Here is a 13,852-nt window from a genome sequence, read left to right on the forward strand (position 1 = left end):
CTCCTCCAAAGTGTCCGTGCAACCTAATCAGTAAGATCTTCCCTGAACACCCTAAAAAAGACAGCAAGACTCTCTCCCTCCACCTTGGCACTCTTTGTATTCATTACTGTAGCTATTATTATTATTATTATTATTATTATTATTATTATTATTATTATTATTATTATTATTATTATTAGCCTTGTAATTCTGATGACCATCTGACATACTACATATATATGTGTGTGTTGTTTTGCTGTTACTTTTCTCCTTCTCTAGAATGTAAACGTCTCAAGGTCTGTGACTGTATTAGTTAGCTTTTCAGTGTGACAAATTACTCCCCAAATGTAGTGCCTTAAAATAACCACCATCTAGTGAATCCACAGGTCTGTGCTTTGACAATGTGGAATGAATGAAGCTGGGAGGTTTCTCTGAGGTCAGCTGCGCTTATCCGTGCATCTGCAGTCAGCTGCTGGGTCAGTTGAGGCCGGTCTGGTCCATGATGGCCTTAGCTGGGATGACTCCTCTCTGCTCTAGGTGACCGCTCAGTCTCCAGCAAAGGAGCCCAGGTTGTTCACGTGGTGGTTGGGCAGGGTTCAGTAGGAGCATGTGGAAGAGGGCAAGGCCTACTGAGTTCTGTGCACAGCCTGTAATCACATCAGTTCTGCCCTGTTTTATTGGTCAAAGCAAGTCACAAGGCCAACTCATATTCAAGTGATGAGAGAGCATATCTTAATGGGAGAAGCTGAAAATCCCACTGCAAAAATGGTGGACACGTGTAGGGGAATAATTGTGGCCATTTTTGTAAACAATCTACCAGAGAGACTTCATCTTATTTGTTCACTGCTGTATCTGAAGTTCCCAGGAAAGTGCCTCGCCCATAGGTGCTCCAGAAATATTAGCTGAACAAACAAAGAATGAGTGAATCGGCCCACCACTCCTGAACTAGAGGCTGTTTCATAAATCACCCCTTCTCTTGCAAATCCTTACAATATAGTTTATGCTTGCAAGACACTATGTTGTTTGTGAATATTTGCAATTAGAGTCTTAGCTCTCCTGTTCTTTTACAGTTAAAACCAATTTTCATAGTTTGCTTCTTCTCTTCTTTAGTTCTTGCAGTCAGACTAATTGCTTCCAGAGACTATGAAGCACACCATGTTTCACAGAATGCTTCTGCCCCAAGGACTCTGGAGAAGTTTCAAAACACTTTCTCATCAATCTCCACAGCTAGCCAAGTAACAAGATAGGTGAGTCCTGTTGTATCCTCCTTTCTTTCTCCATCTCTTCCCCTCCCAGCCAACTCATTTCCTTTTCTCTCTTCAAAGATGAAACCAGCTGAGACACAAGGACCACTTGCCAATGCAAGATAGCTCCTTGAAATTCTGGCCTGGTGAACTTTCTGAAAGTGGGCTTGAGGAGCAAAATGGAATGCTCTGCTCTCCACTTAGTTGCCTGGATAGACACAGTCTTTTGGGCTTCACATGTCATTCTTAACACACTGCCTAACATGATGTGGTTGAGGTACACTTCCTGAAAGGTTACTGTAGTTCCTTGGAATTGTGCTATCTCCAAAAAAACAACAACAAACACATTCTACTTTTTAAAAATGCATCAGTAATCAGGGAATTCATCCAATCATTGCTTTATGAGGAGGCAATCTTCACACACTCACCCGAACGACAGATTGTTCAAATGCTGTGACACGTGTATCAATACCTTTACCAGCAGATCCCTGCCATCTGGGCTGGAAATTCTTTTAGCAGAGAACAAAGCCTTCTCTTATTTCCAGAAAAACTGAAAAAACGAAGAGCCATAGGAGAAGCAACTCCCCACTTTCCCTTTTCAATCATTCGCCCAAATCTACTTGGCTCAAAAGCTCATCAGCGTCTTCACCTCCCTCTCTCTTCACATCCAGACACCAAGTCTTGCCAGCTCTTTCTTTGATGTATTTTTCTGTCTCATCAGCATCCCACATTCAGGCATTTATTGTTTCACACCTGCATCATTGAAATTACCCCCAAACAGAACACTTCTGCTTTCATTATTAGTGGTCCCCACTAACTAAAACTAAATCTAGTTTTTAACCTTGTATTATAATGCTGCCATATATGATTTCCAGGACTTTTTTCTATATTTACCTACTACTGTGTGAATCTTCTGCTTTGGCTAAAATGCCTAATTTGTATTTCCAGAAGGATCTCCTACCTCAAATTTAAATGGTATATTATGGGTAAAAATCACTGCAGAATCACCAACATTACATAAATGTGAATTACTGTGTTGTGTCTACCCCTGGTCACCCTGTTGTCACTCTTTAATGGTTTAATGAATTTCTCCTTCATATGCTCTGCCCTTTATTCTGTTCAGACCAGTCTTCTTGTCTAGTTAATTACCTGCATCCTCACCCAACTCCTTTGGCTTTAGACTCATCTCCTCTCTCTTTTCCCAGACCCTTCAGGTTGACATAACATATGGGAAGTTTTGAGCCTGCATCTTTCTGTAGGATCACCACCTCCATAATCAACCCAAGCTAATGCATCTAGGAATCCAGGTGAAAACTGCATCTCAGACCCTCACTTGACAGAAGGAAGGAACCGGGTTGTCTTTGGCACCTCATAAAGAATCTCTCTCTCTTTATATTACTACTCATGTACTCAGAGTTCAGTCCTGTATATTCTGCACAGCTTTCTCTACCCAATCTTCCCTATTCACTCCCAGACCACAGTGATCTTGTCCTCTGCATTTTTCTAGAGCCAAACTCCTGTGGTTTGTCCTGTTTAGATGATGCTTATATTCTGCCATGAGTTTTTACTTAGCCATAGCAGTTTATTCTTGAATACCCAAGTAGGTTGGAAACTTCTTCAAGGTGTCAACAGCAGCTTATATTAATTCATAGCCCCATATTTCAACATAATCCAATAGAACCTGGCTTGTGATGCTGCTAATTGGTTATCTGGGCTTGTTAGTCACACTGGAAAGGATACATAAAAATTCTCTCTTAATTGGAGTATGATAAAGCTCCGGAAGCCCAGTAGAGAACAGCCATTGTCTCCTTGGAGAAAGAGATGCCAAAGCAGAGAACAAAGGCCAAGAAGGGAGATATTCAGAATGTAAAAGTCAAATATACTAACTGCATCATTTTACTCAAGGTCTGATACGTGTTTATGTAACAGTTTTCAAATGAAAAACTCCAGACAGTTTTTGTTCTCTCAACTTCTGTCTTTACTTGGCATCATTGGGAGGATATGAATGCACATACCTCGCCTAAACTAGGCTTCATGCAGCTTCAGAGAGCTCTCTTCTGTGATCATAATAGCTCTGATTTTTGTTTTCCCCTTAGGACTTACCTGGGTTTACCTTGCCCTGAAGCTGTCATTCTGACATCAGAAAGAAGTGAAATTAACAAACATAACATGGGAAACAAGAGCCATTACTGATGATTCCAGTAGGGAAGAGAGAACAACTGAATTAATTTTAACATAGTAATAGATGTTACATAGAAAACTCCACTGTTAAATGAGACCCAGCCAGAAAGGAAAATGCCTTTCAACTTTTCATTGAGTGAGAAACCCAAAACAATATGTTGCTTTATTTGAAACCAGGGAGGCTGTTTTCTTCCAGCTGGACATTGTGGGGAAGACAGAGGAGGGAACTCAGCACTGTCCACTGCTTTAAAAACGCAGCATTGGCCCCTGGTGCTTTTACCAGAGGCTGCATTTCTCTCTTGCAAATCCCCCATCTTGTCCATATTAGACAGATGCCTAAATCTTAACTTTAGGTGTCAGTCAGGAAAAATGCACAGTTGCAAGGCCAAATGATGAAATGTGACCTTCTCTTATCAGAGACAGGATATTTTTAAAAAAGAATCACTCGTCTAGAATGAGTTTCTATACTAAGAACTAAATTTATTTCTCTGTCAGATCCCTGATCTGTATAGCAGGACCTTCTCCTGATAACTGTATTTTTTTTAACTTCAATTTTACAATTATACAAATAAATACAAATAGACCATGATTCTGATTAAAATAAAGATGCATGTGTTACTGATATCAGTTTATTATAGCATTACCATTGTTAAAGTCCTTTATTGTCACAGAGGGGAGTGAAGGCCAATTTTGATGCATATATACTTTACCTTAATGCAATACTTTAAAAGAAAAAAAAAAAAGCATCAGGGCTCTTTACTGGTATGCAGCTCTTTTGCACTTATTCCTCAAATTTCTCTATTGCTTTGGCATTATACTCCCATGGGATGCTCCTTCCCCATTCCTGTGTACCTCCTCCAAAGCAGGAAGAACAAATATTCAAAAGTCATTGCCATAATTCTGTAAAAGACATAAATCAATGGAAGTCTCAAAATTTTAAATGCTGGCCAAGGTATAATTTGGATGAGCAAAACTAGGGCTTGAATTATTTTATATATATAATTTGTTCTAAAAATTTAGGAAGACATACAGAAAAGTTTTTTTTCCATATAGCTCTACTTAAATTGTGAGCAAAAAGAAATTGAATTTTTGAATAAATAATTGATAGACCGGAGAAGTCTCCCTTATTTTATCTACCATTAGCCCCTTATCAGTATTACATATGCATAGACAAACCATCCACTGAGTTCCCAGAGTTCTTAGAATTTTTCTGTTTTAACGGGATATGATGCTTACTCTCAGTTTAGGTCTGAAAAAAAAAAAAATAGAGGCTTTGTTCCGCTTGACAAAAACAATAAAGTGACTACAAGTGATATAGCTGTCTTTTCACCTTCCTAATTTTAGCACAAGTGAACTTTTCATTGGCAACATTTGCAACATGGTTCTCAAAACAGCAGAAGCAATCATTCTAAATGTACACAGGAAGGGAGAGGGGAGTAAGAATTATAAATTTGTGCAATTACCGGAGAACGAAACCGTTATTCATCAGAAAATTAGAGGCTAGATCTAACTTTAACAAACCTCTTGATCCCGGTCACGGTCACGTGGATAAAATTTACATTCAAATACAGCACCGAAAAACTTCCCTTCGGGGGGCAGTAAAGATTATAACCTGTTTTTCAGCGGGAGTGGCAAGGCTGAAAGGGTAACTTTTGAGAGGAAGAAAGCTTGGAGTGCTCCACGATATTCAAATGGCAAGAGGCCGGTTTCTGGCAAATCTGTGGTGCAGGACAGTCAAGCCAAGCAGCAAATGTACATGATTGATTCTCAGGGACTCCACAGAGAGAGTACACCTAACTAGTCCTTTAGGGCCTCATTATTTAAGTTAAGCGCCTCTGAGGTCACGGATAGTGCTAAACCTATAGGGGCGCATTCTATTGAAAGCCCAGAATTCCCATTTGGAAACAAAGGTCCTGGTAACTACGTGTCCTGGACGTCCAGTAGAACAAATCCTGTGTGGTGCTAGGACGTGCTAAGCAGAACTATCTCCCTATTGGAATTAGAGGGTGAATTAAGAGGAAAGAGTTTGCATCCTTTGGATAATACTGTCATTTCAGGTTCCAAGGGGTGTGCCAGCTAGAGCCACCCGGACAACGCCACGCCTTGCGTCCTGCTGGTCTTTCGGAGCCCAAGAAGGCCGCAGAACCTAACGCCGCCAGCTTCCGCAAACCGGAACTGTTGTTTACCGCCTCTTCAGCGGGTCCTGGGCGTAGGCGGAGGGATCCAGCAGCTCCGCAATAGTTCTCGCTGCGCGCGCACAGCGCACGCCAGAACTCAGAGAGCTGGGTAGACGCGCGGACTCCCGGCAGCTAGGCGCGGACTCCCGGCAGCTTGGCGCCCCCAGCGCGAGCTGTGTGGCCGGCGGGCGCCTCCCACAGTAGGTAAGTGGCCATGCCAACACGTACAGACTTCGCCAGCAACCAGTTAATACAAGTCTGCTCTCCCTTCCCAGTAACTGTCAGTTTCTTTGGTGAGTGCTGACACCAAGGCAAGAACGGATAAATTCGTTCTGCACTCTCTCCTCGCTCTCTCCCACTGGCCCAGCCTTACACTTAGAAGTTCACTTTAAGAGACAACTTCTGGCCACTTGTTTTGAATCCAAGCAAACAAAGCCTGGGTTTGTGCGCGGCGGAGCTACTCTGCGAGGCTGCACCTGAAGGCGGGGATTCCCGGGGACACTGAAGCCGACCCTCCCACCTTTCCCGACTAGCGAATTAGTGCTTAGGGACTGGAGAGGGCAAAAAAGGGAAGATAGAAAAGGAAAGAAGGGATGAGACCGAAAAAAAAAAAAAAAAAAGAAACCCCACAAAAAAACAAACTAAACATTTCTAGGGCAAGAGGGCGTGGCGGGGGTGGGGTTGTTGGGGAATGGAGTTCAGCACTCTGAACAGTAAGTCCAAGTCCTAGCAGTGAAGTGATCAGGTGGGAGCCTTAAGTGGGCGCAGCGCCTGTATATAGTTTCTTTTTCTGTGTGAAAAAAAAATTTTTTTTTTTTTGCCGTGGACCGCTGAGGCTTAAACTTCAGCCGTGAAGATTTAAGGGGCAGAAGAGGGAAGAAGCAATTGCTGGGAACAAAACTGATTCTGAGGCCAAAGTTTGAGCCTCAGTCGCACGTCACAGATCCGGGTAGTTTTCCAGACTCTCTTGCCCCGCCTTTGGAACCTCTTCGCACAGTGCGCCCTCCTTCCGCGCAGGGGATTGAGGGCTGGGGGCGGGGGAACGAGGTCTGGAAGCAGCGGGCCAAGCAGCTGAGAAAGTCAGAGGAAAACTAGCAAAGGTTTTGATTGCAGAGGGCTGAGGGAGGCCGACTGGATGGGGTGGGCCTACTCGCCAGCTACTCCGTCATCATCGGCGGCAGAACTTGCACCTGATGATCTTCTTAAACGCGTTTTGGAAGTCCTTGTTGAAGTAGGCGTAAATGACCGGGTTGAGAAGAGAGTTGGAGTAGCCCAGCCAGTTGATTATGGCGCCCAACAGGGTGGGCATGTGGCACCTGCTCTCGCAGAAGGGCAGAACTAGGGCCACGATGAAGAAGGGCAACCAGCAGAGGATGAAGGTGCCCATAATAATGCCCAGCGTCTTCACCGTCTTCCTCTCGCGGGCCAGGGCCATCTTGCGCTTGGCCTCTGCGTTGCGCTCATTTTTCTTCTCGAAGGAGGCGGGGACGCAGGGGACAGTACCCGCCTCGCTAGGCAGCGGCAGGTGCTCTTTGGAGTTGCCCACCCGGTGCACTTCGATCACCTCCAGGGCGGCGCCGTCTTCGCCCTGCCTCACGGCGCCGTTGGCGCACAGAGGCCCTGCTGCCTTGTTCTCTATGCCCTGCCTCCAGTCTCTGTTCCCCGGCTCGCCATTTACACTCTTCTTGGGCTGCGGGGTCCGTGACGCCCCAAGGCGGGTGTTGGCTCCTTTCTTCTCCACCTTCTTGACTGTCTTGCGGATGCGGAAGCGCGCGGCTCGGAAGATGCGCCCGTAGAGAACCAGCATGAGCAGCAGAGGGATGTAGAAGGCGCCAAAGGTGGAGTAAATAGTATAACCATGGTCCTTGCTGATGGTGCATGCGTCCGGGTCCGAGCGGTCTTCAGGAGTGCGCCAGCCCAGCATGGGCGGAATGGAGATGAGAAAGCCAATGAGCCAAGTGAGCGAGATGAGCGCAGCGGCGCGCCGCGGCGTCCTCTTGTTCACGTAGTCGATGGGGTCCGTGATAGCCCAGTACCTGTCCAGCGCGATGGCGCACAGGTGCAGAATGGACGAGGTGCAACACAGCACGTCGAGGGCGATGAACAGGTCACAGGTGACCTGTCCCAGAGTCCACTTGTTGAGCACCTGGTATAATGCGGCCATGGGCAGCACCAGCACCGACACCATGAGGTCGGTGACTGCCAGTGAGCCTATGAGATAATTCGCCACGTTCTGCAGGGAGCGCTCCAGGGCGATGGCGGCCACCACGCACGCATTGCCCAGCACCGCGCAGAAGATGAGCGTGCCCAGCAGCAGAGAAGTGATCACTTGGTAGCTGAAGGTCACGTCGGAGATGTTAGTAGCGTTGCCGCGTGTCCCGAAGGGACCCTGGGACGACGTGGTGTTGTTGCCCTGTCCAAAGCTGAGCAGATCCATGCCTGCGTGCCGGGCGGGGAAGGGGAGGGGAGAAAGAGCTGCGCCAGGATCCCCCTCTCCCCTCCCCCTGGGGTCTTCCTCCCCTCTGTCCTGGGGAGTTTCAGGAGGGAGCGAATGCAGGGACTCAAGCAGGAAGTTCTTACTGCTCAGGCGAAGGCATCTCCGCGGGGCAGCGAGCTTCTAGTCGCTCCCTGGGCTCTCGTAGTCCAGCGCGCTCATAGACTCCAGCTGAGAAACGAGTTGGCCGAAGAACAGCTCCGGGATCTCTGAGACGCGGAGAGGTGGCCAGAACGTCTGTCTCTCGCTGTACATTTTACTTTGCCGCTGCCAGACCCGGAGTCTCCCCACTACCAAAAGAGTCTCCAATCTTAGAAGTATCTGGAATAGAGAAACACCATCCTCCACAGTCACTCTCCAGTCCTCCTCTCCTTCTCCTCTTCCCTGTCTCTCCTCTCCTCTCTTCTCTTTCTTGTAAGTCTCCTCCGTCTCTCTCTGTCTCCCACTATCCTTCCCTTTCGGTCTCCCTCTCGGTTCTCACTCCCCTTTCTTTATCCCTCCGTGTGCTGCTCCGACAGCCCGTCTCCCTCCCTCCTACGCTAACTCTCCTCTCCTAACACTTCCCCAACCCCGGGTGTCTCTTTCCCCTGGTTCCCCGCCCTCATCTCCCTCTAGCTCAGCCTCTTTGCGTTCAAGTCCCTTTTTGTCGACAAGAGACTCAGAATTCGCTTACACACAGTGGATCCGCCGGTCAGACCAACATTACAATAAATAACTCCGCCTCCCACCCAGCCAAAATTGAGGGGAGAAAAATCTAGTTACCTGCTGCTTCGTATTTCTGTCCGATTCTTAAGGAGAGTCAGCATCACGGAGTGGCAATAGGAAATGAGAAAAGGAGGCACACGGAGCCCGAATGGGGAGATGGACAGCCCTGGGTCAGTCTGTAAATTATTATTACTAATTGATGGAAAGAAGATGGAATGTGTCTTAGCTTTTTAAAAACCACCCCCGTTTATCATCTCACAATACAGGCCGACTCTTTTGGGGAGGATATTGCCTGTGACTTTTTAACCTTGAGAAACTGGGGGAGAAAGCAATTATAAAGGGTGTGTCAACGGACAGGTAAACAGCTGCATCTCAAAGTGAAAGAAAAAATCAATTCGGTATGTATTCCACATACACACACACACACACACACACACATACACGCGCTCACTTACTCACACACACACACACACACACAAACCTGCCTTTCCCTCACCATTGCCTTTTTAATTTCAGTGAGCATTGCCATCTCCCTCCCATAGCTTTGTGGCAAGTGAATTTAGAGAAGGGAATAGTTTGCCTTTGTGTTGTAAATGAGGTCGGGTTTTTGTTTTGTTTTGTTTTTTTAATGGCCCTTTGCTTTTCTTACCCGAGCTTGCATACCTTTAGGGAGAACTTGTGGTCGCTGACCACAGTTTCTCTAGGGCTTCGAAACTGGGATCAGCACCTGGGACAGGTCTGGGCAATCAGGACTTTTGTCGCCACCTTCTGGCAAATGCTTTAGAGAGCCATCTAGAAACTTGCAGAAAGTAAGCAGAAATTGAGGTAATTCTGTAACTTCAAGAAAGAAAAAGATGATTATTAAAAGAAAAGTAACATTAAATTTTGTATTTTTTCTCCTATTTTCTTGAAAAATTTCTTTTAGTGTCTTCTTTTGCTCTTAATCATGTATATCAAGACTTACATTTTCTAGATATTTTTGAAAGCATCTGTCATTCACAAGTTCTGTCTAGAAATGGGGTCTTAATAGACCTAGGCAAACACCTTCATTTGTGTTGGTTTTGTGCTAACAGAGGCTGCACTTTGGAACTCAGTTTGCACACGTTAACCAATGGGGGCAAAAACAGTATTGGATTTTCCAAATGGGGATGACTTAACATAGAAAATAAAGCGACTGCTATTGGTTGGTTGGTTTTAAGCTGTTTCCTTTACCAAGAAAACTGAATTTAATCCCATTAGAACCTAGATAAAGAATGGGATTTCTAATCCACTAGAATAAGCATATAACACAACAAAGTCCACTTATACATTCTGATTACATGACTGAAGGAAAGGAAGAGTGCAGGATGCAATTCCAAAAATAGATGACTCTAGACTGTATGCACAGATTCACTACAAATAGTAATGGTCTTAATATTGTATTCAAATTTGAGTTCTGAATTCTTCACCAAGCATAAGAGCAATCAACAAAGCATCAAAGAAAATCTAGTTGGGTAGATGTATGCAGCACAGGGCAATGTGTTTGGAGATTGATTATTTTACCATGCAGTGCTGGGCACCATTCCCACTCAATCATTTCAGCATGCCACAACAATGAACCTGGCACTTACAATGATTCATGGCACTGAAAAGAAAGAGATAAGTATACATGGCGATACTGGCTAAAGATTCTGAAGAAGTCTTTTTTAATTCTTTTAATTTGTGAAGGTACTCATTCTCCCTTTTAAAATCTCACATACATGAGATTAAATAGCTTTGTTAAAATATAGTTGCATTCTGAAACATTTTAACAGGAAAATAATTAAAATTTGGATTCTCCAGAGGTAAAAGTTTGGAAACATAGTTGATAACATAAACAAAGAGAAAAATTAAAGAAATTTGATCTTTTAAAATAAGTATGTACATATCAAGTATAAACTTTAATAGGAGTTGTGTCAAATTTAGCACATATTAACATAGTGCTGGTCAGTAAATACGCCAGTCAGCAATTATGCATTCATTACTACTAAACCCAAATTGTTTACTAACTGACAAATTTATTTTTTCTTTTGAAGAAAGCTAAAATGCTATGAACCTGGTGTTGGTAATATTCATGAGATCTGGCATTCACTATTCTGCTTTAATATTCTACAACACAGCTTTTTAATTGAAGTTGAAAAAATCTCAAGTAGTTCATGTTTTTCTTAGAAATAATGTACCTAATATTTTAAACATTTCATTTCTTAAAATTTGCAACAAAAATGTTTAGGCACTCTTATGAACACTAGGAAGAAAACAGAAGTATAAAAGGATATGTTGCAGTGACTATGGTTTCAAAGCCTTCAAGTGACTAACAGATAATTATGTGAAACTTTTTATTGAACCAATAACATGATATATATTAAAAGCACAATGATGTTGCATTTCTTCATATTCACACTGCCAATTCTTGTATGTTTAGCCCTTAACAATACAGAATCCCAGATATGTCAGAAGAAAATGGTGCAAAGCAAAGATCCTGGATAAAGAATCAGGCTCTTGTCTTCATGGCCTCTAAAGTTGGCCTGAAGAAAAGCTAGCCTAAAAGCAGATAGTATTGATGACACCATCTGAAAACAAAACTTCCAGTCATTCTGGTTTTATTTCTTATTTGAATTTACTAGATGCAAGGATAGACTTGTCAGTTATGGATCTGGGATATGACACATCATCATCCATTATGTGAAATTTCTCTAAAATAGTTTATGGGAGATAAAGATTTTTAACATCTTCGCAGGAAATTTGATACAAGCCCAGAATTTCAATGTAGTTCTTTACCAGGGACATAAGATTAAAAAGATGTTAGGCTGAAGTTTTGGTGTAAACCCCGACTGTCCTATCATTACTGAAAGCTCTACAATGCTTGGGTCTTCTCAGTACAATTATGTTCATCCATAATCCCCAGATTATGGGTGATATTTCTATTAATGAGGAAATAACCTATATAAGAAAGGGTTGAAAATTTGCTTAAGAGATTACAAAAGTGATTTTTAAAAATTCTGATTAAAATTTATTTTTTTCAAGTAATTAAAACTAGGATAGATTTTTTTAATTAAAATTACCATTCTGAATTTAATTCTCCCCAACCTCCAAATACCAAAGCAACAAGGAAATTGTAGTTTTTTTTCCAAAACTGAATTTTTTATTGGAATTCATTAAGGGGGAAAAAAAAAGTCAAGGAGAAATTTTCGCTTAGATAATTTAGGAAATGATGTCTTCTGATTATCAGTGAGCACTAACCAGTCCTTTTTAAAGAAATGCAACCAAAAATGCAAGAGAGAAAATTTGCCTTTAAAATTGAGTACAGTTTTCTTATATATCTAATTCTCACCATCCACCTTCCTTGGATGGTATTATTCCTTCAATTCTATTTTTACATGGCAGACACTTCTTGGAGGGCAGAACTGCACTAGGTTTTCAGTGGCAAAACACAAAGAATGGAAGCTCGAGTCTCTGCTCCTGAGGACTGTAAGACTGGTTTGGTTCATTTAATACACATGCTGAGAACACAGCATGGAGAGAGTGAAAAATGAAAAAGTAACGTGTGTTTACTAGGTGTGTGACCTTGGGCAAGTTAACTAACCCTCTTGATTCCTTAGTAATAAAATGGGTATAAAATAGACTTGGGAAGATTAAGTGATTTAATATACTTTTTTGGCCCATAATAAACCACCAATAAAGGTCAAACAATAATAGTAGTAATAGTGATGCAAAGTAATAATATTTTCTCTTTACTGATAATTGCTGAGAAGTGTGGAGAAAGCAAATTAGGTGGGCAAGTACTTGAAAAAAAATCAAGACCCTTTCAGGTAAGGATTTATTTTAAAAACAGTTTGCACGTGGATGTGTTACCGAATTAAACTTGAGTCCCCTCGCTGAACTGGCAACAAAGCCAATCTACAGACAGTGGGTTGTGGTGAAGGAAAGTATAGCATTTATTTCAGGGCACCCAGCACGGGGCCCAGCAAGGAAAATGGGCAGCTCACACTCAAAAGACCTGAATTCCCTGTTGGCTCTTGGAGAAGGCTTTTTAAAGACAGTCAGAGAGAGGGTTGGAGGGTGACTGATCAACTGGTGGACATTTTTCTGATTGACTGGTGGTTAGGTAACCGGGTGGTATCTCTGGAGTCAACATCATCAACCTTTGGGTTCTGACCAGTCTCAGGTCTGTGTGCTGGTGGTCGGCAGTTAACGTCTTCTACCTGGTGGGGGTTTTCGAATCTGTGAGACAACTGAAGGATATGACTGAAGATATTATCTATAGCCCTTAAGGGGGAACTAAAGACCCTTGACTTTATTTTATGACTAAACTGTTTAATTACTATTTTATCTTGCTTGACTGTTTTCCTTGGTTTCTGCATTTTCTCATTTCTCTGATTAAATATGCTCTTTGGAATTCAGGAAGGCTTAGGAGGCCAAAGCTTTTCTATGAACAAGAAGCAGGGGACACGGTGGCGGGGGGGCGGGGTGGGTTGTGGTCTGTCACTGGGAAGGCCCAGCAGAATCCTGCTAGGTTTCAGATCTGACATTCCTCCTAGTCTTTAAAGTATTTGGTAAGATCCAATTCTTTAGGAAGTTCTGAGTACGGAAAAAGTGAAGAAAGATGTGGCCTCCGCATTCTGGAACTTCTTGACTTAAATCAGAAGTTACGGGGAAAAGGGGTGAACGTGCTAACAAAAGTTCAATAATCATGGAAGAAAAGGACTCTGCCCTTCTCTGGGAGCTCAATCATTTGTTCAAAAAGCAAAAAATAAATAATTGAAATTTAGAGGTCCCCCAAATGTTTAAAATACAGTAAAAACCAAAAGGCAGTATTTTTGTTGTAGGAAATTATCAGACGATAGTGACAGGCGTTAATAAGCGTGCTTTCCCGAGCTCACTTCCTCTGCACCACTCTCTTTCCGGCAGTATTTCCACAGCTTACTTCTGAAAGGACAAGAGCATAGTTGAGATGGGAAAAATGTTTGGAATGTTAGCTCAATATTTCCTGTTAATCTAAGTATAGTTAGAAATTAAAGTCAGTCTAAGAATTATTTGAAATGAAATTTAATTAC

General features: G+C 42.9%; 1 protein-coding gene across 1 annotated transcript; it reads right to left on the bottom strand.

The window, feature by feature from the left end:
* Positions 1-3,993: 3,993 nt before the first annotated feature.
* On the bottom strand, positions 3,994-9,655 carry HTR1A (5-hydroxytryptamine receptor 1A). Its single transcript, XM_010949385.3, has one exon. The coding sequence runs from the start codon at positions 8,016-8,018 to the stop codon at positions 6,750-6,752; it is 1,269 nt and encodes a 422-aa protein (XP_010947687.1). The 5' UTR covers positions 8,019-9,655; the 3' UTR covers positions 3,994-6,749.
* Between the last annotated feature and the right edge of the window lie 4,197 nt (positions 9,656-13,852).

This window comes from Camelus bactrianus, chromosome 3, assembly GCF_048773025.1.
Source record: "Camelus bactrianus isolate YW-2024 breed Bactrian camel chromosome 3, ASM4877302v1, whole genome shotgun sequence".
In the NCBI taxonomy this organism is placed as follows: Eukaryota; Metazoa; Chordata; class Mammalia; order Artiodactyla; family Camelidae; genus Camelus; species Camelus bactrianus.